Source organism: Petromyzon marinus, chromosome 13, assembly GCF_048934315.1.
Source record: "Petromyzon marinus isolate PM22_M1 ecotype Great Lakes invasive population chromosome 13, UKy_Petmar_22M1.pri1.0, whole genome shotgun sequence".
In the NCBI taxonomy this organism is placed as follows: domain Eukaryota; kingdom Metazoa; phylum Chordata; class Hyperoartia; order Petromyzontiformes; family Petromyzontidae; genus Petromyzon; species Petromyzon marinus.
Genome location: NC_133679.1, coordinates 10,330,426 through 10,354,987, shown reverse-complemented (window position 1 = coordinate 10,354,987; position 24,562 = coordinate 10,330,426). Strand labels below are relative to the sequence as shown.

The 24,562-nt window shown below is 42.8% G+C and overlaps 1 protein-coding gene across 4 annotated transcripts in view; it reads left to right on the top strand.

Annotated features, from left to right (window-relative positions):
* Window positions 1–24,562, top strand: part of MEGF10 (multiple EGF like domains 10) — a 181,742-nt gene that overhangs the window by 44,541 nt on the left and 112,639 nt on the right. For 3 of the 4 annotated variants that reach the window (XM_032953472.2, XM_032953473.2, XM_032953470.2), the window contains exons 2-4: window positions 20,218–20,349; window positions 21,406–21,507; window positions 21,649–21,749. In XM_032953472.2, the coding sequence (XP_032809363.2) occupies window positions 20,218–20,349; window positions 21,406–21,507; window positions 21,649–21,749 (335 nt within the window). The remainder of the gene's footprint in view (window positions 1–20,217; window positions 20,350–21,405; window positions 21,508–21,648; window positions 21,750–24,562) is intronic. The other variant, XM_032953471.2, reaches the window with a different exon arrangement.

The following is a 24,562-nucleotide window of genomic DNA, read 5'->3' as shown; positions in this document are numbered from 1 at the left end:
TTAAGTGAGCCATGGTGATGCTGCTAACGTTCAAAAGTTGTTGGTGTGTGACAGAGGCAGGAGATACAGTGCATGTGTGTGTGTCGCGCGCGCCAGTAAACCGCAGTTAAATATCTACATTGCAAAGGGGAGAGTCAAATAGGACTGGGGGTGGGGGAAACATTCTGGGGTTCCAGCCAAGAGTCCCATTTGTCTAAGTGAGAACCGTGGGGTCACCCTGGGAGTAGGAGCACACAGGCAGAAGTTGAGCAGCATTTCACTTTGAATTGAAACTAAACCGTGGCTTGTCAGTCGACTTTTGCCAATTTCCAAAAGAATGAACGAAATCAAGAGGAATAACACGCAGAGAGGAAATGTCTCGGCATCAGTGCTGTATATAAAAAAAGTTTGATATTCGTTGCGTTTGTATTTAAATAACACGCGATACAGCTTGAAGTCCCCCCTTTGTTATTATCCCTTTGTTATTATCACTTTGTTATTATCCCCCCCCCCCCCCACTAGTTGGCTATGTTTGGCAAAGTTAACTCGGCTGTAAGGTGGTCGGTCGCCTTAGATTGGATAGTATGTTTTCACTAATAAACTCATACTTTTAGTAAGCACTCACTATGCGTGTTTGGCCTTTAAGCGCTTCCATCGAATGTACAATTGCAGCAGAGAGCGACAGTTTTGTCGAATGTTACAAATTGTGTTTGCGGTCCTTCGTCGTCGCCGACATGATCGCGCGATCTTTTTTTTTTTGCCATCTCTAACAATGATGTTGCCCGAGCAAGCAAGATCTGTGGACTGTGGAAAGACCAAGAAATGCTCATCATTACATGGCACGAGACCCTCCGCCGCCACCCTTTTGGGAGGGACAGCATCGGCACTGGCGTTGTAATTAGGCGGAAGTTGTGTTTGGTTGCGGTAATGTATGCCCTGGGATTCCGGCAGCTCATTAGTTTTGGCTTAACCTCATGTCGGCTGTTGTTGTTGTTTGGCCCTCGGTCCCAGCCGTACAGTAGCTGCTCGCAAATTATTACCAGCACGCACACGACATCCACGGCTTGTTGATCTATTCCCTTTGCACGTGTAAAAAAAAAAAATGTAATGCACCGATGCATGTCATCAATTCCGAGGCATTGAGCATTTCCAAATATCAATGTTGTAATTAGGTGGGGGCTTTTTGTTGCACAGGAAAGTCACACGTGTGATGTATTGTACTGGGAAGGGACTCTCACTCATCAGCTTTCAGGTGGTGTGGTTTTTATTTATTTCCGGGTCTCAAAAAAGGGCCAGACCTGCTGGGCTGTGTAGAGAGGAAATTGGTGTGATTCAATTGATCTTTGGCATTGCTCAAGTCTCTTAAGCAGATTAACTCTAACCTCGGGAATCTACTGAGACGAATATTATGCAAATTGTACAGCTTACGTGTAATTATATTTGGTGTGGATATAGTTGTGTGTGTTGTTTTTCTTTAATGCATACTTAATTGCACATTATGAAAATGCCATGTGCTGCTGTGTAAATATATTTGTAAATAACTCGATTTCCATCGCAACTTTTTATGTTTTTGTGCTTGCAGTCTATAAATACCTGGGCACACATACTACATATGTATGACAACATATGTATCGCGCGCATGCACTGGCGAAAAAAAATACTTTTCTCAAGCAGTTTGTGAATGTAAACCGTTGTATGCACATCCTAATGGTAATTATACGAAGATCTTTTAGTTGTATGCATATTACATTGGTGCTATTTAATTCATAGTGGGTCTGGAAAAATGGTGAGTGGTTTATTTAAGGCTGTCTGTATCACTTTTTACATTTCCAAAAAGTAAACATGTTCACTTCTTGTCATTTGAATTTAAGTTTTTCAATCCAATGCTGGATGAAGGCCTCCCCACGGCATGTCGTACAATTGGGTTGTTTGACTATACTTCACCACGCTGGTAAGTGCACTAGGTTAATGACGTCACATGACCCATGACCAGTTGAGATATCACTCATCACTGATGTTGGCCGTGGTCAGGAATCAAACTCAGCTCACCAGGTTTCATAGAACAGTGTGTTAATACAGCATAGTCATTGAACAAACTGGATCGTGTAGTTTATCTTTAATTTCCTTTCTATCTGATGATTTATATTATATATTTATTTCATGAGTGAATTATTGTTGCCTGATATGAACTAACTTTTAAATTATGAGGCTTGAGTAATCGGTATAGTGTTTAAATATAAAATATTCTTTAACAATTTGCATAAATACATTTATTGTCACAAATATAATGAAATAATACTTGCCTTATTTTCTCCAGTTTACTGAATTAGCAATGGAAGCAACCTGTGCATTTAACATCAAACTTAAAGTCTGACAGGCGTTTGGTGCACTTTAAAATATAACAAAAAGTATATGTCTCGAAATCCACAAGTTTATCGTGAGCGAATACATGGTTCGAATGACTATGATTTCCCTTGAGATTTACTTGTCATTATGATTATATGACAATGTTTTTTTTTTCTTTGTCAACACATCCAGCTGGAACACAGCTATGCATCCTATTGTGCAGTTTTACCATATTGTTTCAGTGGTTTACGCATACACTGCACGATAAAACAACAACAACAACAACCCTCTGACCTGAGTTTGATTCCTGGCAATATCTAATATTGACGGCAAGTGATCTCTGAACCAACTGACACTTGGCCTGCATGGTGAAGTGTGGTCAAACCACACCCCTATCACAATCACGGCATGGATAGGCCTTCATCCAGCAGTGGATTCAAAAAGGGGCTGGAAACAAACGACACATTGTTCTGAGAGGTCGCAAAGACACGAGGGCCCAGGTATTACTGACAAGGAACCTTGCATGACTTTTTTGTACCTAATTATTATAATGTTTTACATCGGTTACATTTCAATTATTTTCTGTAATTTAGATTTTACCCCCCCCCCCCAAATGTAACTAATAATTGCCTGTAGTGTTTACCCTTCATGCACGTTGAGCTCCTCTACTTAGCCAATCAAGATATTAATTTTAAATAGTATGGCCTGCATAAATTTCCCTAAACCAGTCAAGTGCTGAATATTAATCTTTGATTTCATTGCCTCGTTCAACCAATTCCCCTCGCCCAGGCGAAGCATGGGTGCACAGGGTGGTCCAGGTGTCTTCTGATCCACAATTCATTGACCCCAAAGATTTGTTTCCTTTGCATGTTCATTTCTGTCATAAATTAATGTAACTAAAAAATATATAGTTTTGGAGAATTAAATGGGGGTGGCAAGACATTTGTAGCACCTGTGCCGTATTGTGTTAGTTTTAGCCTCTATCTAGCAGTTTCATTGATCTTTATCTTTTTTTATCCCAAAAGCCTCACTTGATAGTCTTTTTCAGGAGGGTCCTGCCAATTTTGTTTCACAGTCGGGTGCAATGCTGCTATGTGTAATCTCAATTGAGTACTTTGGAGCTTGATGTCTGGCCAATGACAGCTACATTGTATGGGAAGGGGGGGGATTAGCTTTTGTAGGAAAGCAGTGGAAACTTATTGATAAAAGGGGGAGAACGTAGAAATTTCACACAGAAGGGCACCCGATGTGAGAATCAAACCCAAGCACTTCTTGTTGCCACTGTACCACACTGCCTTCTAAAAATCCTCACAGTAGCCCCCAAGTTTTTTCAGATTTGAGTCGGAATCATTTGGCCTAAATCACGAACATATTTTGCATCTCAATACACCTGCATCTCGTATCTTTGGGTGGTTTTCATTCAGGTGAATCATGAAAATGAATGGCTTTTTTTAAATCGGTTTTGTTGTATATATATTTATATTGCTCTCTGATGTGTTTTCGGGTTATACTGCGCATTGTTTGGCATGATGTCCGACGTTTTACTCCCAGCACTTGGAGTGAAAAGTAAAACATTGTACCGAAAAGCATGCTGTTCAACCTGAGAACACAATGGGGAGCTGTACAGCACAACCACAAAAACCTACATAGCAGCCTACTTATATTCGATAAAACTGGTAAAACCATCAACCACATCAGAGCATCAATAGGCCGATGTGCACATTTTCTTCACAAATAGAAAAATGCGATTGTGGCCATGCAACCAAAATTATAGGCCATGCAGTAAACCACAGTAGCCTGAGGTCCTTCAACGGAGGTACGAGGAGGAGCAATACAACTAAAGCAACACTCTCCTGAAGCCCCTGTCATGGCTAGCATACATAGACATTGGTATTTAACTCCTGGACATAAACAATAACATGTTTAATTAATGGAGTTGTTGCCACTGGAGTCCCCCGCTGCCTGTGCTTGCACTTTGTCATTAAAAAAAAAACACCTGCTGATGTGACCATGTAGACTATGGCCAACTGAGTTTGTGCTCGAGAAAGCAACATGCAGATTCTTGTCTGCTCATCAAATAAGGGCTTTATGAGAATTTTCAAAGACACCCTCCCTCCCCCAACATTTTTAAATACATGTAATTGGCTCATTGCCAGTGGTAAGCAAGGAAAAGTCAACGTTAAAACAATAAAACTGCGCACACACCAAACACTATCTGATATAAGATTATTATTATTAACTTTGAGTCCAAATCATTTTCTACGCATGCAGCCCAACCGTGCCGAATCGCAATATAATGCAACACAGTTTGGATTTTGGATTTTATACCACATCTAAATGTGACCACATCTCAAGGCGGTGTACAGAAACGCTAGACAATTATCTCATATCTAGAGGCAGCCAGGTCATAGCAGAGGGGGAAAAACCAAGATATTGAGCCTGCACTTCAATAGGGGACGAAGAGCTAACAGCCCAAATGGCTTGTGGAAGGACATTTTGGAATCACGGGGGCAGAAGAGGAGGAATAGTTCTTGCCATGATCCCACAGATGCGTTGGTGATGAAGAGGCATGCAGGCGTATGCAGATTATTGCACTCGTTCTCTCATTTTTGGCCTGTATCAGGGATGACAATGGAAAGATAGAGTATGGCAATTTTTTCTTACCTTTTGATATTACTTCAGCAGCGGCGACTGTTCGTCATTCTTTCTCTCAAGAGAATTGAGAACTGCTCGGTGCTACACGGTGCTTTGTGACCCGAGTGTCTGACTTGTCGTCTATTCAATCTCCAGGCCGACATAGGAGCATTCCACTTGTCAATACCCCTGACGTTTATACCTGTAAAAATGAGCGAGGTTTTCATTGGGTTACATAATATGTATGCACTTATTTTCCGAGGGTTGTTTATTGTGTTTCGTGAGCACAATGGTGCTGTTTAGTTACGAATTGGTCGAGGAATGTAACGCAATTAAAATTTGTTTTTGTCACAGCTCTCAGAAATTATTGTACTTTGAAAAGAAATAGCCCTACATTTTTAATAAGAGCTGGCGTGCGTTATTTCATATTGTGTCATAGGTTGCTGCATTGCCTTAAAAAATATACTTTTTAATCACAATTGATTGTGCGATGACTAAACCTATTCGGAGAATAAATGTTAAATGAAAAAGTGTGGAGGCACAACATATACAATTGATGAACTTTATTTTAAATTCAGATTGCGGTTCCTCACAAATTAGTCGACACGATCCAGGCCATTAATTTCCTAATTTGTAATGCCGTCCAAATAAGTTGCAACTGTAGTTTAGCAAAAACAAACAAAATCATCATCACGACGTCTTGTTTTTTGACAAGAGAGAGAGAGAGCGCGCCCACTTTCTAGCTTGCTAAGGCTGTCGTTGGCCTCGCGACACTCGACGTGGGAATCGGGGGGAACCAAATCTTTTTTTTCCTCCCACTAATTTATCTTTCCCTTGACACACTCTCGATTATGAAAATGCCCCCCTGGTTGTCTCTCTTTTATCCATAAGATTAAAATGTAAATGGAAAAATACATGGAAAGTAACTAAAACAATTGTGTTAATATCACTCCGAAGCGGAAGCCTCAAAGCCCACCTCTCCTGGGTCTGCGTTGCCCACGAGACTGATTTGAGTAGATTGACCTGGCAACAGAAAACCAAAATAAATTGTAGCTTGGGCTCTCACTACTCAACCATGTTTTCCACTTCAGAAATTACACAGGTAACAGAAGCCTGCAAGGGAGAGCTATGCTTAGATCCCACTGTGTGCTGCCTTGGGAAATTAAGGATCTCTACACCTGTTTGCTTGGCAGGGCCAAATCAAGACCATTAACCAAAAGCAGCATACAATATTTCCCATGCACACTGCTCCTGCTGCTGATGATTAGAAATAAAATCAATGCCATAGGTAGCGTTTGCTGAATGTAATATTCTTGTACACGGTTAACAAAATTAAATGTCCGTGTTCCATATGCCCATTTATTTGATTTATGTATTGCTGCATCAAATTTATGTAAAACAAATATTTCCATCTCTGATTTTGGTAATTTGTTTTTTTCTTTCTTTCATGAAATTGCAGCACATGTCTGATTGATGCACATTGTCTTCAACATTTCTGTCAAGGATTAAGTTTGGATTATCTGCATAACAACAAATTCCCAGAGTAAATAAATAATTACATTACATAACTATGAATAAACCATGAAGCGCAGAACCAAATGTTCTTTCTTCCCATATCTCCATGAGAGAGAGAGAGTGAGAAAAAAAGAAATTGTCCTTGTTTTCATTTCAAGATAAAGGCAATGTCAATAGGTCAACCTTTAACGCCCTGTGCCACAACTGTGGCAAAAATTGCATAGCGGATCTCCGGGCTCCTGCCAGAGGGAAGATGGAGTGAGTTGATTTGCTGTCCGTGCAGTCGATAATCACAATCCCGCACGCACAGCAGGATGGCAGCGCTGAGCCGGGCAAGCCCAGCCTGGCCTCCGTGTTTTGTGCTCAGGCCACCACCAGTCAGGTTATGGGCACTTGGGGAATAACGGGAATTCCAAATACAGCAGCACTCTGTGCACTTTAAGTAGATTAAACCTCCGCAGCCACGGCCCTGCCGGACAGACTCGCGGCTTGGCCATTAGCGAGATCGAATATGCTAGGTCGTATAATGAACTGTTTTGGAAAATGAAGAGAATGGACACACGCTGCTCGCTAACCAGCGAGAGGAGCCTGACGGGTGAGCCACACACTCCCCGTTCAGTTGGATGGATGTCCTCTGTGCTTAATATGATCATCGCCTTGTGGTGGAAATCTCAACAAAAAAATAACCAAAAGCAACAGCTTGTTTCATTACGAATCCTGACCATGTCGTCAATTTTGGCTTTGTCAAAGTAGAAGACAATACATTAAAAAAAAAATTGTAAGTCAAGGGACCAAATATCCAAATGGATTAATTTGAAGATGAAAAAAACAACCCTGAACCCATTATACCAGATGACATGTGGAATTAACTTTCATATAAATAATTTCATATCTGTTAAACAAAGTAATTTATATGCAATTAGGCTTAATTACTTTATGAGAAGTGCATGGATTTTGATTTAAAGCTTTCGTGACTGCAGGGATTCATATTCTTGGTTCTTTCGGTAAGTCACGTAGAAGGGAAACAATAAAATAATAAAAATATAAAACAATAAAATTCTCACGACGTTTCGACTGCAACACAAGCAATCATCATCAGGTGTGAAAACCACAGAAAGAAAATTTTAAAAAGTGGCGGGTTTTTTTTACGTTAGCACCACGGAGAGCGATTTGGCAGTTTGTTCAGATGGACGAGTCCATCTATGTTCAGAAAAGAGGAGGGGGGAGACGCAAATAATGGATGCAGTCTGAAAGCCACCGTAAGCGTGAACAATCAATTAAGACACGAAATGGTTTATCAAATCCTTCCAATGATTGCTAAGCCAGAATCCATCTCGGTTGAAATTGTCTCTGTGTTTGTATATGTGGATAGCCTCATGAACGAATCTCTCATGGTAGCCAAATGGCTTGGAAATAACCTCTGTCTTGGCGAAGTCAATGTCATGTGAGCCTGCTGAATTATAACAGTGATCTGCCCCGGCCGAGGTGTTGGCCCTACCGTGTTTAAGGTCTGCTTTGTGTTCACGAATGCGGTCCGAGACATGTAGTTTGGTTTCTCCAATGTAACTACTACCACAGAGGCAACTTAGTTTGTAGACGCCAGGATACTGTATGTCCGGAATCACATCTTTTACAGAGGGAACCAGATCATGGATTTATGTAATGTGAATCGGACCTGGACCTTGTGTTTATTCAAGATTTTGGAGACCTTTTTTGTGATCCCCGCAATGTAGGGTAAAGCGATGGTTTTGAAAGGCTCCTCAAGAGGGTCCTTCTTCATGGTTGGAGTGATAGCTTTGTGGATTGTGTAGTCGGAGTAACCATTAGCCTTCTACGTGACTTTACCGAAAGAACCAAGAATATGAATCTCTGCAGTCATGAAAGCTTTAAATCAAAATTTAACCGCCTCTACGGGAAGGGTTTCCACATGACTTTGAGATCCTTCAACAAACTCCGGGATAAGAAGACTCAGCTGATCGAGTCTCTCACCTTTCTGAAGAGATGCCACGACTCTGGGGTAATTCCATTCGTATTTACACTGACCTCTGCTGCTGTAACTTCTTCTAATGCGAAACGAATTTTTTCCAGAACTAGCTTAGCTCTTATCTCAGAGAAAATCAGACTTATAAGCACCGAACTCGATCAGTTAGACAAGACACTCTACAAATCACACTTATCATTGACGGCAACAATGTCCACATCGGATTGGGAACATGTAGACAATTTGACTGCTTCTTCAGCTGCCACTATGTCGACCAAATGTAAGGACAACCTGATTTCCAAATTTAACCTCCTCTCCAACAAAAGACCGGACCCACACATCAAAATGCTAGACGTTAACAGAGTCGTAATTAATCGCAGTAACAGATCTATTTCCGATGGTCTGAAATCCGTTTTAGCTAAAGGGCTAAACTTTGCAGTCACACCTAAACACATACCAGTTAATGATATCATTGCTCAAGTAGACGTGGATCTCAAGGGCCTGGGTCACATCGCTGCAGACGTAGCAAGATCTGAAATCGCAGCAACCCTCAAAAACGCTAAGATGTCAGCTAGCAACCTCAGCAAAGATGAGCGTTTTGAGTTATATAAATTAAAAAAGAGGGATGACATTGTCATCTAAGCCGACTAGGGCAATGCCACTGTCATCATGGATAAAATAGAATATAATTACAAAATTCAAGAATTAATAAACGATGGCAGCTATACAAAAATAAAAAGAGATCCCACCAACAGCCTCATCATACAAACCAACAAAATTATTTCTGATTCAACCGCATTAATTGATCAAACCAAACAATTTTCGTTGAAACCTTCTGCTGCCAGGCCACCAAGATTATACGGCTTACCAAAAATACATAAAGTAGATACACCCCTTCGTCCCATCGTCTCTACTATCAACTCCCCCACCTACAAACTGGGTCGTTTTCTGTCTGAAATCCTGCGGCCTTTCACTGGAAAAACCACCTCTGCGGTACAAAATTCTACTCACCTGGTATCGACAATCAAGGGTATTTCCCTGTCTCCAGACGACCTGCTTGTCGGTTTTGATGTAGTTTCCTTATTCACCAAAGTTCCTGTACCTGACACCATCGCAATCATTAAAGACTTGGTTCATCAAGGACACTCAAACACTGAGGTACCCCCCCTGGTGAGACACTGCTTAACCAATACATACTTCACTTGGAATGGAACTTTCTACAAACAAACTGAGGGCACCCCAATGGGCTCCCCCCTATCATGGTTGTAGCCAACATTTTCATGGAGAAATTTGAGACTAACGTCATCCAGACTGCCACTCTACGCCCAACCTCATTGAAGAGGTACGTGGATGACACTTTTGTCATCTGGTCACATGGCCGGCCTGCTGTAGACCAATTCTTCGACCACATCAATTCCATACACCCAGCCATCAGGTTTACCATGGAAGTCGAAAAATATGGCAAGCTACCTTTTTTGGATGTCCTAATAAAAAAGAGACCTGATGGTTCAATGAGCCACTTTGTCTACAGGAAAGCTACCCATATAGACGCTTACCTGAAACCGGATTCCCATCACTATCCATCCCAGAAGAATTCCCTCATCAAGGCTCTGCACCATAGAGCCCAATGCATATCCGACCAGGAACACATAGCCAGTGAACTCAAGCACGTACACCAAGCTCTTAAGGCTAATGGTTACTCCGACTACACAATCCGCAAAGTTATCACTCCAACCATGAAGAAGGACCCTCTTGAGGAGCATTTCAAAGCCATCATTTTACCCTACATTGCGGGGACCACAAAAAAGATCTCCAAAATCTTGAATAAACACAAGATTCAGGTCCGATTCAACACAGTACATAAAATCTGTGATCCGGTTCCTGTAAAAGATGTGTTTCCAGACATACAGTATCCTGGCGTCTACAATCTATGTTGCCTCAGTGGTAGTAGTTACATTGGAGAAACCAAACGACACGTCTCGGACCGCATTCGTGAACACAAAGCAGACATAAAACATGGTAGGACCAACACCTCGGCCGTGGCAGATCACTGTTATAATTCAGTAGGCTCACATGACATTGACTTCTCCAAGACAAAGGTTATTTGCAAGCCATCTGGCTACCATGAGAGATTCGTTCATGAGGCTATCCACATATACAAACACAGAGACAATTTCAACCGAGAAGATGGATTCTGGCTTAGCAATCATTGGAAGGATTTGATAAACTATTTAGGGTCTTAATTGATTGTTCATGTTTACGGTGGCTTTCAGACCGCATCCATTATTTTCGTCTCCCCCCTCGTCTTTTCCGAACACAGATGGACTCGTCCATCTGAACAAACTGTCAAATCGCTCTCCGTGCGAACGTTAAAAAACCCGCCACTTCTTTCAAATTTTCTTTCTGTGGTTTTCACACCTGATGATGATTGCTTGTGTTGCAGTCGAAACGTCGTGAGAATTGTATTGTTTTATATTTGTATTATTTTATTGTTTCCCTTCTACGTGACTTTACCGAAAGAACCAAGAATATAAGTGCATGGATGTTGATAAGCTAAATATGTTACTTGTATTTTTCATAATAAAACGTTGGTTGCTCACATTCATTTTCTATATAGGCCATAGGGCACCCATGGTCCAATATTTCTGAGCTTAGAAATAATCAAATACAAATTTTGCATGACAAATAGATATATGTATTCAGCTTTGCCTTCTGGCAGCGTTGTTGCATGCATGTGAGTATGATGCACTCATACATGGTGATGTGCAGCCAGGCTGAATTTCTCACTGAACATTTTCTTGGGTCGCTGGTAGACTGAGGTAGGTGGCACATGCCTCGTCGCCGGAGCCATTGTGTGTGGTGTATACTGGATGTGGTGTGCCGGGTGAGGATATATGTTCCCGTTTGCCCACCCGGACGGACCCAGCTTAAATTAATCCCTTTGTATGAGTGGTTATCAGTCACTCCATAGCCTTAATTTTTCCAGCTGCGTGCCATCGAAACAGCAAAGCCTCCCTCGCTAGGCAGTTTTTGTATACACGTTAGAATAAATACAAAAACAAGTGAGTAAAATAAAAAAGATGAATTGCAAAAATATACGTGCTTTCTTATATAACACGGTGGCTAAAATTGTATATTAAAGAAAACATCCCTATAATAGGGGTGGTGAATTAGCTCTCGGGGCCAATGTCTTATAATAGCACCGCTGAGATGCATGGTTCAAATCCAGGTTTCAGCCCCCCATGATTAAACTTGGTATTGAAGTGACTTGGCGAAGATTTAAATCATATAATCTTTCGATTTAAAGCTTCCGTGACTGCAAGGATTCATCTTCATTGGTTCTTTCGGTAAAGTCACGTAGAATGAGAATAAAATAATAAATTGATAAAATAAAATAACACAATAAAATTCTCACGACGTTTCGGCCACAACACAAGCGGCCTTCATCAGGTGAAGGGACGAGACTGTCTGGAGGACAGCGCTGGAGCGAACAAAGCCAAGCTCAGACCGTGACCTTTAAGCTGTGTGAGAAGAAACAGAGCGCCTTGACAAAGGAATTAGCATAGAATTTAGCATTGAAATAGCTGAGTGATTAGCTTGTGACTGGTCACAGAAATGGCTATGTTAAAGTCAAAGCATACACATCCACAGAGGCACCCCTTGACAAAGGAATTAGCATAGAATTTAGCATTGAAATAACTGAGTGATTAGCTTGTGACTGGTCACAGAAATGGCTATGTTAAAGTCAAAGCCTACACATCTGAGCCATTAACAGTAACTGGGTATACACTACACTATATAATGAACACTATATAGTAAACCAATAAAAAACTAAAATATAAATTACCTCAATCTTATCAATAAACTCTATATATTCTCCAATCAGCTAAGCTACCAACAATAAGTCGTTATATATCACAATGCTATATGGCGAAAAAATGGGTGGATTCTTACCCTCAACTTTAGCACCACGGATAACTACGAGCCCCGTTCAGACGGACGAGTTCATCCATGGTCGGAACGGAGGAGGGGGAGAGAGACAGCTGCGAGGCGCTGTTATACTCCATGTTGTAAACCATACCATTAACCGTGGTGTGAGAGGTATTAAGAGTCAATGCTGGCGAAAGAGCTGCGGTCTGAAGGTCATCGTAAAATACAATTAATTAAGAACGGAAATGGTTTAAAACATCTTTCCAATGATTACTAAGCCAGAATCCATCTTCTCGGTTGAAATTGTCTCTGTGCTTGTATATGTGAATGGCCTCATGAACGAAACTCTCATGGTAGCCAGTTGGTTTGCAAATAACCTCCGTCTTGGAGAAGTCAATGTCATGTGAGCCCACTGAATTATAACAGTGATCTGCCATGGCAGAGGACTTCTTTCTACCGTGTTTCAAGTCTGCTTTATGTTCGCGGATGTAAGCTCATAGCTCAACTGGAATGATTCGTGAGTAAAAACGTAATTAACTAAAAAATATAATTGTAAACAGAAAAAGATTGTTGGTTGTGATAATTACCTGTAGAGAAAATACTGTACACCTAAAGCAACGGTATCGCTCGCATAGATTACTGTTCGTGGCAGTTTATAAAACTACATTCTCGACTGGAAATGTGGACGATGTCAGTTTAATATTCTTGATTCTTTCGGTAAAGTTACGTAGAAGGGAAACAATAAAATAATAAAAATATAAAACAATAAAATTCTCACGACGTTTCGATTGCAACACAAGCAATCATCATCAGGTGTGAAAACCACAGCAAGAAAATTGTATTGCTGTGGTTTTCACACCTGATGATGATTGCTTGTGTTGCGGTCCAAACGTCGTGAGAATTTTATTGTTTTATATTTGTATTATTTAATTGTTTCCCTTTTACGTGACTTTACGGAAAAAAAAAACAATAATATGAATCCCTGCAGTCACGAAAGCTTTAAATCAAGAAGTCAATTTTGTTAAATTACATTTTTATTGAGATTATAAGCATGTTGCAGACGAACGCGGCATCCCATGCAATCCAGGCATCGTGCTTCAACGCATTTTTTTCTTTTACAAAAAGTAGTTTTGATACGTGCAAATATATACTGTCAGAATCGTTGTTCTGCATGCGATGCACATGTATTGTATAACAGCTGACACGAATGTGTGCATTTGTGTTGCCATACATGATTCAAGTGCTGTGAAAATTAACGGCTGCCAAAAAAGTACAGCTCCCGCGAGCATTGACTCTTTGCAATGTTAAAGTGCGTCCCTGACGCAACGAAACTTCTTAGAATTTCACCATTAACTTTTGACATTCAAATTATAGGGTATTGTGGTCGACTCTAGAAATAGGCATGTTGATGAAGTATTACTCCATTTTCTACTCACATTGTAACATGTTATATAATGGCATTTGCTCAACATAGCCGTGCATTTTCTTAACAATTGCCATGATTAGTTGCTTTTGAAACTGTGGTATAGCCATGGATACCACAACTCAGCAGTGTTTTTTAGCAATAATAATTTACAGTTCCGCTGCTGGATGAAGGCAATTTCAGCCATCAGGGTGAGCTTTCACCACACCACACTGCACTGTGCCGGTTCGTTGTTTAATGGATGCACCCAGGACCGGTTCGGCTATCATTCGGCCCCCTGATGTTAGTCTTGATCGGGGCTCAAACTTAAAGTCCCTAGGTTTTATAGCAGAGTGCAAGGACCACTGCCCTGCACCTCTGATAAATAATTGAGTAAATTACAAATATTCCACAATTTTGTAATTACACTACGTGTTTGTAAACATATGTACATTGTACAGTGATTGCCCTGTAGAACATTTTAAGATGTTAAATATAATAATTTCGATAATTGCAATTTTTCGTAAATTATTTAATGGACGGTTTCTAAAGGCAATTACATAAAGGGAAGACAATACTCTTTGTTTTTTTCGGTAAAGTCACGTAGGTAAAATAAAATAAAACTACTCAATTAAATCACGACGTTTCAGAGGCAACACAAGCTTCCGTCTTCAGGTGGAACAGTCACAGCAGAATATCTGTGTCAAGTGACAATACCTACATTGGATTTAGTTATTTACTTATTTATTAGTTATTTAGTTATTAATGCTGCGATAAGTTGTGCCAAATACACGGGGAATTTGCTGCGCAAAGAGGTCTAAAGTTTATTCCGTTTCACCAGGTGAGAACCCAAGAGACGAGGATGAGTCTCAGTTGCAAGTGTCACCTGGGGCATTAGTCTGCCTCTAGGGGGCGATGATTGCTATACACAGTATATAGATCCAATTAAGTAATTTTAGGTTAGTTTCAAATTTTTGAAAATGTGGACCCTGATCCCAGCACAAAGCAGCGAAATTATGTTAGTGGGTCTTTAACTTCCGCTGTGAAGTAGATTGCACGTATTGTCGTGGTTATTACACCCTAACCAGGGCAGCCTGTGGATTTGAACCGCGAACCTCTGCAACGAGCGGCGAACGTGCTCCCGCTCGACCGTGTCACCGCCAAATGAAGCGTGGAGAGGTGCACGTTTATAATTACACTTCGAAAGAGAGACACATGGATCAGAGAACAAGTGCAAGTTACAGAAATCATATTGACACTGGACAGGGCATGTCGTCGCTAGAAGGGTTGGTGACTGGTGGTCGAGACTAACAATGGAGTGGCAGCCAAAGTAAGGAGTGTTCCTAAAATGACTACTGTCGCAAAGATGGAACGATGAGATACACTCATCTTCAGGAGATAGATGGATTGTTGTATCATGCGATCGTTAGAGATGGCGATGACTTGGTGGTGACTTCACCCAGCAGTGGATACATCATGATTGATGATTAAACAAATATCTTTCTTCATGCATAATGGTAATGATGACAATAATCATCAAATTGCCGTGAATGTGAATTGCAAACTACATTATCTGTGTTCCCTGTGCTATAGAACGTACATATGCAGCCTGCAATGGTTATTTGAAGGACTTACTTTACACCATAAATAGCTTTTACCAGCACTTCCAAAAGTGCCAAAGCTTCGTGCTGATTAATTACCACCTTTGAAGACATAAAAGGCTGATATTCTTGGTTCTTTTTATCTGCTCAAATGACACTGGGGAACACTCTATATAGTCACCAGTGAGTGGCAAATCTTATTTTTCCTTTAATCTTGTGAGACACATAGTGAGATGTTGCATTCAGAAATGAGATGGAAAAAAATACTTGTGAGGAAAGTTGTAGTAGTGAAATGTCCCTGACTATTTGCTTCGAAGATTTTAAATGTGTTTGAGCATTACCTTTAAAAGAAAGAAAGAGAGATCTGGTCATTTGATGTTTCAACAGTTAATCTTACAGTTAAATGATATTCAACACAGCACGTGATTTTGAGTTATGTTCAAGATGCATTTTACATCGTGAAAATAAATGCATTTGGGGTTTTGTAATAATCCCACTGTTTTAGAAGGAAGAAAATGTGACGTTGGTGGTTAACTATTAAAGTTTGAGTCCTCTGATGAGCCGTTTTTAAAGAGCGCCTGCAGTAAAAGAAAACATGCGGATATTACCAATGGATAGGTGTTTTATCAATACAGATTTTAAAATATGATAATGTATGCATAATAGTAAATGCAGCTCATTTTAAAAAAAGAGATGTATTATGACTGTGGAGATGTTGAATATTTCATCTTACCTTTTTTACAGATCGAGATTTTATAGATGTTTGAGGTTGTGATGAAGGTGTGACGTTTCTTTTTTTAATTAAATTCGGTTTTCTGAAAGTGTTGCCTTCTGCACATGACGTCCACCTCTATTTTCCACATCATTTGCTGCTGACCGACTACCACAGGTACACATACTCCAATGTGTTTTCCAGTTGAATTCCCTCTGACAGATAACTTTAATTGTGTAGTGAACTTATGGGTCATTACTTAAACAAATATTTTCTGAATTAACATTGTTTGATGTATGGTGCATTCCAACAATAAACATTCGGTCTGGAATTACAAGTCTTGCGTGGTGGGTCATGACTTTTGGATACACCATATTTATCTTGAGCCCTACTTTGCATCCTCCTTGGTTTAGCTCTTCTACCATTTCCTGTAGTTCACTGTCCTTGGTCTTTACAATAAGTAACAAATCATCAGCAAATTGTATTTATGCCCGTTTGTCATATCCAATTATTTGGGGCGGGGGGTGAACCCATCATGGTGCTGGTTTAGAAGTGGCCTTCCATCCAGCGGTGGGTGGCTACAACTGTGTGATGGGTTGTCGATGGCCGCTTGTGAAAATATATTTGCACAGTGGGTTACATATGGTGCAAAAGAAGTCCAACATACATACATACATATACAGTCAGTTTGAACTTTTTAAAATCCCTACTTAAAAAAAAATCAAAGATCCCCCCCCTCCCCCCCCATAGCCTTTTAACAGACTGTAGGGGCAAGTGCGATTAGCGAACTAGAACGGTACACGAGGGGGTGGGTGGCCAGCACCACTCCCGACCGCCTTTGTCTCCCCAGTAACGATGCTTACCACACCAGATCCTAATTTGATGCCGAGTCGACCTAGGTGAGGCCCAAGACCGGTTCAGATAATTGTCACTGGTGTTGGCCGTGAGCGGGAATCAAACCCGGTTCAGATAATTGTCACTGGTGTTGGCCGTGAGCGGGAATCAAACCCGGTTCAGATATTTGTCACTGGTGTTGGCCGTGAGTGGGAATCAAACCCGGTTCAGATAATTGTCACTGGTGTTGGCCGTGAGCTGGAATCAAACCCGGTTCAGATATTTGTCACTGGTGTTGGCCGTGAGCGGGAATCAAACCCGGTTCAGATCATTGTCACTGGTGTTGGCCGTGAGCGGGAATCAAACCCGGTTCAGATATTTGTCACTGGTGTTGGCCGTGAGTGGGAATCAAACCCGGTTCAGATAATTGTCACTGGTGTTGGCCGTGAGCGGGAATCAAACCCGGTTCAGATAATTGTCACTGGTGTTGGCCGTGAGCGGGAATCAAACCCGGTTCAGATAATTGTCACTGGTGTTGGCCGTGAGCGGGAATCAAACCCGGTTCAGATAATTGCCACTGGTGTTGGCCGTGAGCGGGAATCAAACCCGGTTCAGATAATTGTCACTGGTGTTGGCCGTGAGCGGGATTCAAACCCGGTTCAGACAATTGTCACTGGTGTTGGCCGTGTGCGGGAATCAAACCCGGTTCAGATAATTGTCACTGGTGTTGGCCGTGAGCGGGAATCAAACCCGGTTCAGATAATTGTCACTGGTGTTGGCCGTGAGCGGGGATCAAACCCGGTTCAGATAATTGTCACTGGTGTTGGCCGTGTGCGGGAATCAAACCCGGTTCAGATCATTGTCACTGGTGTTGGCCTTGAGCGGGAATTAAACCCGGTTCAGATAATTGTCACTGGTGTTGGCCGTGAGCGGGAATCAAACCCGGTTCAGATAATTGTCACTGGTGTTGGCCTTGAGCGGGAATCAAACCCGGTTCAGATAATTGTCACTGGTGTTGGCCGTGAGCGGGGATCAAACCCGGTTCAGATAATTGTCACTGGTGTTGGCTGTGAGCGGGAATCAAACCCGGTTCAGATCATTGTCACTGGTGTTGGCCGTGAGCGGGAATCAAACCCGGTTCAGATAATTGTCACTGGTGTTGGCCGTGAGCGGGAATCAAACCCGGTTCAGATAATTGTCACTGGTGTTGGCCGTGTGCGGGAATCAAACCCGGTTCAGATAATTGTCACTGGTGTTGGCCGTGAGCGGGGATCAAACCTGGTTCAGATAATTGTCACTGGTGTTGGCCGTGAGCGGGAATCAAACCCGGTTCAGATAATTGTCACTGGTGTTGGCCGTGAGCGGGAATCAAACCCGGTTCAGATATTTGTCACTGGTGTTGGCCGTGAGTGGGAATCAAACCCGGTTCAGATCATTGTCACTGGTGTTGGCCGTGAGCGGGAATCAAACCCGGTTCAGATATTTGTCACTGGTGTTGGCCGTGAGCGGGAATCAAACCCGGTTCAGATCATTGTCACTGGTGTTGGCCGTGAGCGGGAATCAAACCCGGTTCAGATATTTGTCACTGGTGTTGGCCGTGAGTGGGAATCAAACCCGGTTCAGATAATTGTCACTGGTTTGGCCGTGAGCGGGAATCAAACCCGGTTCAGATAATTGTCACTGGTGTTGGCCGTGAGCGGGAATCAAACCCGGTTCAGATAATTGCCACTGGTGTTGGCCGTGAGCGGGAATCAAACCCGGTTCAGATAATTGTCACTGGTGTTGGCCGTGAGCGGGATTCAAACCCGGTTCAGACAATTGTCACTGGTGTTGGCCGTGTGCGGGAATCAAACCCGGTTCAGATAATTGTCACTGGTGTTGGCCGTGAGCGGGAATCAAACCCGGTTCAGATAATTGTCACTGGTGTTGGCCGTGAGCGGGGATCAAACCCGGTTCAGATAATTGTCACTGGTGTTGGCCGTGTGCGGGAATCAAACCCGGTTCAGATCATTGTCACTGGTGTTGGCCTTGAGCGGGAATTAAACCCGGTTCAGATAATTGTCACTGGTGTTGGCCGTGAGCGGGAATCAAACCCGGTTCAGATAATTGTCACTGGTGTTGGCCTTGAGCGGGAATCAAACCCGGTTCAGATAATTGTCACTGGTGTTGGCCGTGAGCGGGGATCAAACCCGGTTCAGATAATTGTCACTGGTGTTGGCTGTGAGCGGGAATCAAACCCGGTTCAGATAATTGTCACTGGTGTTGGCCGTGAGCGGGGATCAAACCCGGTTCAGATAATTGTCACTGGTGTTGGCCGTGAGCGGGAATCAAACCCGGTTCAGATAATTGTCACTGGTGTTGGCCGTGAGCGGGAATCAAACCCGGTTCAGATAATTGTCACTGGTGTTGGCCGTGAGCGGGAATCAAACCCGGTTCAGATAATTGTCACTGGTGTTGGCCGTGAGCGGGAATCAAACCCGGTTCAGATCATTGTCACTGGTGTTGGCCGTGAGCGGGAATCAAACCCGGTTCAGATAATTGTCACTGGTGTTGGCCGTGAGCGGGAATCAAACCCGGTTCAGATAATTGTCACTGGTGTTGGCCGTGTGCGGGAATCAAACCCGGTTCAGATAATTGTCACTGGTGTTGGCCGTGAGCGGGGATCAAACCCGGTTCAGATAATTGTCACTGGTGTTGGCCGTGAGCGGGAATCAAACCCGGTTCAGATAATTGTCACTGGTGTTGGCCGTGTGCGGGAATCAAACCCGGTTCAGATAATTGTCACTGGTGTTGGCCGTGAGCGGGAATCAAACCCGGTTCAGATCATTGTCACTGGTGTTGGCCGTGAGCGGGAATCAAACCCGGTTCAGATAATTGTCACTGGTGTTGGCCGTGTGCGGGAATCAAACCCGGTTCAGATAATTGTCACTGGTGTTGGCCGTGAGCGGGAATCAAACCCGGTTCAGATCATTGTCACTGGTGTTGGCCGTGAGCGGGAATCAAACCCGGTTCAGATAATTGTCACTGGTGTTGGCCGTGAGCGGGAATCAATCCTGGGACGGGCGGGTTCATAGCGCAGCGCGCTAACAGCTTGCGCAAGTGCCCCCCCCCCCCCCGCCATACTCAACCACGCGCTTGCACACAACACCTGCGACCATTAGGGACAGAGCACATTCTCCACATGGACCGGCGGTGTGCACCGGCAATTGGTGTTCAGACCACAGCTGCTGGCGATGGGAGACGGATGACGACGCCCTGTGTGTGTGTTTTTTTGGGTGCTCAGCAGGTTCGGGATGGTCGCCCGTGGCCGATCGCCGCGCGCCACGGCGCTGTGGCTGGCGCTGTTCCTCGGCGCTGCCACGGCACTCCTGGCGCTCAACCCCGAGGACCCCAACGTGTGCAGCCACTGGGAGAGGTGAGCTCCGCGGTTCGTTTCGGTGGCTTTTATTAATTAAGTAGCATTTGATCTCAACGTGGCTTACGAGAAGGAAATATGTGCGTTAAAATGCAATGTGTGCATGTGATGCGAAGTTATGATTTTTTTTTTTAAAAAATCTGATTTAAATTTAATGTGATATAGTTATTTTTGCTTATTCAGCAGGCAGTCACGGTTAGTTATGCAATCAGATGTTAAATTAAAGAGTTGGGCATGCAGCACCTTAGCTTGTGTGCCAGGGCATGAAATTAAATGTGGGCAAATTATGAACAAATACAAAATAATTCGTTTGATTGCATTTTTCTGGCTTTATAAATATTTCACTACCTATTGATCCACACACATTCAGCATGGTTAATCAGGTACGGTGACTACCTTTTGATGGGAAATGATTTACAACAAATCCATTGTTTATGGTCAATTAATGTTTCAGATGACGCTGCCCTGCATGCCAGGTAACATTTTACTTTTGTTATCCGGACATGCCACGTAGCCTCCCCAAATAACAGTCGTATCTTGTCTGCCACTGCATAATGGACCTGCATGTTGATTATGCCAAAGATGTTCAAATACAGCTGTCACTGTTACAAATAAAGTATTTTCGTATCGTCACCATCGGCCATGATCTATTCACTGCTGGATGGAGAATTTCCCAAGCCGCAAGTCATCAACCGGTCTAGCTCCTGAGCACAAACTGATATCATTGCGTTAAATTGTGCCATAGACGTCTTCTTGGGCATTCCCCCCTTTGGTTGCCAATCTACCATTAGTCTCGACCACCGGCTACTATCCTTTTGTAGTGACGTGCCATGCCCAAGGCCCATTTACCTTTCTTAACAATCAATATTACATCTCAAACTTGTGTACGTTCTCTGAACGATGTTCAAGACTCAACTTACACACAAACGGACAGGATGACACTATACCTGGTTCGTGAGGCCTAATTAATGTGCACAGGTGCTTCCTCAAGCCTGGGTTTACACACGGGAGACTTGAGACCTTGTGTGTTTTTTCCTTCCTCTCCTCCACTATCAGCTACGCGGTGACTGTGCAGGAGTCATACGCGCACCCCTTCGACCAGGTGTACTACACCAGCTGCTCCGACATCCTCAACTGGTTCAAATGCACGCGGCACAGGTAAAGGCCACCGGCCGAGCAGCTCACACGTGACGCTTGGCACCAGCCGGCCTGGCGGGGCCAGTCCCATTTTGCCACCAGAATATGCAAGACTGGCCATGTGTCGCCTGGTGCCACTCAGCCGGCGCGTGTCGTCCGCAGGATCAGCTACCGCACAGCGTACCGGCGCGGGGCTCGCACCATGTACCGCCGCAAATCCCAGTGCTGCCCCGGGTTCTACGAAAACGCCGATGCTTGCCTGCGTAAGTAGAACCTCGAAGTAGGCCTCTTATTATATACACGTATATATATGTTTTTCTTCCCCCCCCGCTGGGACAAACAGAGCCACACCGGGGCCGTACCGAGCCAGCTCAGTGCGGCTCGGGAGACACCGCCGGAGGCGCCACCACCGCTAACATCACATGCAGTTAAACGAGTTTTGAGGCGCGTGCAGATGTAGTAGTTTGTGACGTCACACGCAATCAATGATTGCGTCATTAGCCCCTCCTTGGCCCTGCTTGGCCCCGAGCCAAATTCAGATATCTTGTGAGGCCAGTGTATCACAGTTTAGTTCTGGCTCAGTTCAGCATATAGCCAGTAGAAACCCCACCCGATCCTGTGAGAGCCCACCATGCTCAGTGCAGATGTGCCATTTGAATGGTTTATTTTCTTTTGAAGCATGGGCAGTGAATGGTTAATGTCACTTGAATGCATGGTCTATTGACAATCGAGGGATTGGTTCTTCTCCACAGTTTGCCAAGGTAGACGAAACACGTTTGTTGATGCTGAACTCAACCGATGGCCGTTTGTGGTGTTGCAGTGTATGCGGGTGAAAGTGTGTGCCTGTGTGATATTTTAGTAAAATAGCTGAAACCTGCATTGTGCATTGCACTGTTGATGGGAGGGAGAATCTACTGTTTGAAAATGCATTGCAGTCTAGTCTGGTTTATATTTGCAAGTTCATTTCTTTCATATCCACGGAAAACTCTGAACTCAATTAACTTGGCAAGTGAGAGGAATTGAGTGGCCATCTCTGAGTGGTTATTATTTTGTCCTTGTCAGGTCATTTAAGATGGTTTTTGAAAATTTAATGAATTGTTTCTGAGGCAGCAACAAAAAAAAACGAGAATTGCTGAATATCTGCACAAGAGAAACTTGTCATGATTCATTCAAAATGCATGTGGGTCATTTGGCACAGGTCTCAGTGTGGAACTTAAATACAAATGATTTTATTTTCAATCTTAAATAACATTTTATTATCATTCAGTCACATTATAGTTACCGTATAGTCCATATTTACATCAGCTAAGTATTTTGGTACAGAAATAATAATTACTACGCATTCGGGAAAGATTACTGCAATATCTCAAATAATATGCTCTTTTTTGCCAGCTGCATTAGTGCAAAATGTTTACAGTTCACATTATTTAGCAATTTATTTTTTTAAGTTTCTTATTCCTGCTGATTTCAATTAAAGACGAATTGGAAAGAAACATGATTTGTACGAACATTTAAAGTTAAAACCTAGTCCAATTAAAGCTTGTGTTATGCGGCTAATGGCAACATTACGGCTTTGTTATCTTTGCGTATTGTGTACAGTCGTCTCTCAGCCTCAATCCCATTCAAATTGCTGATTAGAATTCAATAAACGCAGTGAATGAGCTCCACTTTTTAATTGCAGCTCATGTTTATCTCCTTTCATTCGCCATTCCAAGTATGTTGCATAAACGCCAGCACATACTGTAGTTGGAAACGTACACAACCCAGGAGAACAAATGGCGCTTTCAACCATCCTCTCCTCCACTGTGTGCTTGTGCAGTTAGTACACCCATGTGAGAGAGTGTCCGCGAGAGTATATACAATTTTTTACGTGTCAATGTATAATTTTAATCGTATTGATGACAATAATTTACGTTCACGGTCAATCTATCGCTTGATGAATGCCCCCTCCCCTTGCTATATACGGGAGTTTGTTTTACGATATTTCACAATTCTGGTGAGGGCGGCTTGGGGAAGGGAGGGCCCAGGACGGGTTCTGATATCGCTCACCACTGACCTTAGCCGTGGCGGAGGATTCACGCTCAGGCCGTTGTGTTCGCATATCGGTGCATGAACCACTGCACCTCTACTCCCCCCCCCCCACCCCCCCCCCCAACGTGATTTTCCATATATAAATTGCAGAAGTATTGTGTTTGGCTCAACTGCTTTTTGTGGCGAGTTTGTTGTCCTTCCTCCGCACCTCCGATTAGCACGGTTGGCTACGTACGGTGCGAAAGAAGTTCAACATACATACACGCATAGCAAACTGAGCATAGGAAGCTATAAATATAGTTCTCTGCAAGTAAATAGTTTGTATGTATTATTTGTATGAAGTTGGAAGTGCTGGTGCAGTGGATTGCACACTGTGCTATGAATCCAGTGATCTGCGTTTGTTTCCCTGTGGCAGCTCATGTCAGTAGTGAGTGATATCTGAATCAGTCCTTGGCCTCTGCCCTTCAAAAATCCGCACTGACCAGAATGGTGAAGTATGGTCGAACAACCCCCTATGACTAACACAGCATTGGGGATGTCATCAGGCCTTCAACCAGCAGTGGATTTACAATGGGATGCACATTTTTATAGGCATGAATAAAGGGAGTTCTATAAAAAAAAAAGTTCCTTGGTCAATTGAATATACGTATTGAACATCAGAAATGAATAAGTAAAAAGTATACATTTGTAAGTTTCAAACTTTTTCAGTTCCTTAGAAGGTTGAGTTTAGGCACACGGTTGATATATGCTTATGAGAATTCAAGCTGCCAAAATCACTTGGGCACTGCCAACGAGAAACGGCAAAACGATTATTCAAAAATAGCAATAGGCTGAGCTTTCAATAAAAGTTAAATTTACTCAAATGAAATTTATTATTGCTATCATAATTTCTCACACGTCATTGGGGGGGAAAAGGTGGTAGGGTGCAACAGACATTGACGGGAATGGCCTGTGACTGATTGTGTCACAAAGTGTCCAGAATTCTGTCAAGACCCACATTTTATTTTGGCTCTCGTTGTAAAAGTTTCAGAGATGCACCGCAAAT